General features: G+C 43.8%; 1 protein-coding gene across 12 annotated transcripts in view; it reads right to left on the bottom strand.

Annotated features, from left to right (window-relative positions):
• MADD (MAP-kinase activating death domain) overlaps nt 1–233 on the bottom strand; it is a 61,419-nt gene extending 61,186 nt beyond the window's left edge. For 9 of the 12 annotated variants that reach the window (XM_006865077.1, XM_006865078.1, XM_006865079.1 and 6 more), the window contains exon 1: nt 98–159. In XM_006865077.1, the coding sequence (XP_006865139.1) occupies nt 98–159 (62 nt within the window). Of the gene's footprint in view, nt 1–97 lie in introns of all 12 variants that reach the window. The other 3 variants (XM_006865081.1, XM_006865086.1, XM_006865080.1) reach the window with 1 other exon arrangement.
• Nucleotides 234–902: the final 669 nt, after the last annotated feature.

Here is a 902-nt window from a genome sequence, read left to right as displayed (position 1 = left end):
AAAAAAAACAGAAACATGGGAACAGGGAAAGGGCATCACGGCCAATGTCGTGGCTGTTCCTTACGACAAGACAAAAATAAAGTGGCTTTTGGATTACCTGGCCCCAACGATCACTAGATAGTCAAGTAACCGAGGACAGCACTTCTTCTTTTGCACCATGGTTCCAATGCATCAGTTCATCTCAGATAAACTGCAGTGCACCAAGCAAGGGGTCAGTGTTCCCAGAGGGAATTTCGATGATATCTGAAAATTCAGGCCTAAAAGGAAAAAATGTAGTGATAAGATCCAGGCGGTGCCTAAGAGACTCATCCCTCTCATCTTCCTCCCTGGCAGGGGCATAGGTCTGAAGGCCTTCCATTTCAGTACTAAAGATAAGAGAACATGACACTTGCCTAGTCTTGAACTCTATCTAGGCTTGTGTGCTTACAGAGTCAAATGTCATGAAGCAGGATAAATAATGGTTCACCTCTCCATCTCTAGAAACTAGCTTATTTCCAGCCTAGTCCTTGGGGTTCTATTTCTGAAAAACAGATCCGGGCAGTCTAATCTGGCCTCAGTCATTATGAGAACAAAAATTAAGTCACTTACAGGACTGCTCCAGGGTGGATCAGGATCAAACCAGACTCTCTGACCAACACTAAGTACACTCCTAAATCTAAATGGAAACCCAAATATTTTTTGTTCCAACTGTCTGTGCTCAGCTGTTGTGAAATTACCATCCAGATGATCATTGTACTCAGACAATAACAACCGCTGGCTACTCTACCTCATACAGTCTCAAAGGAAAAATGTCTATGCCCCCAATTGTTTCAATGAAGCCACTTTTCTCTTTCAAGCAAGAAAGGGGTCCCCTGTGGCTTCTGCTACTAGCTCTGCCCTTGGTGCTGAATCATAGTCCTTGT

Source organism: Chrysochloris asiatica, unplaced genomic scaffold (assembly GCF_000296735.1).
Source record: "Chrysochloris asiatica unplaced genomic scaffold, ChrAsi1.0 scaffold00075, whole genome shotgun sequence".
Lineage (NCBI taxonomy): Eukaryota > Metazoa > Chordata > Mammalia > Afrosoricida > Chrysochloridae > Chrysochloris > Chrysochloris asiatica.
This window is presented reverse-complemented; position numbering and strand designations above follow the sequence as displayed.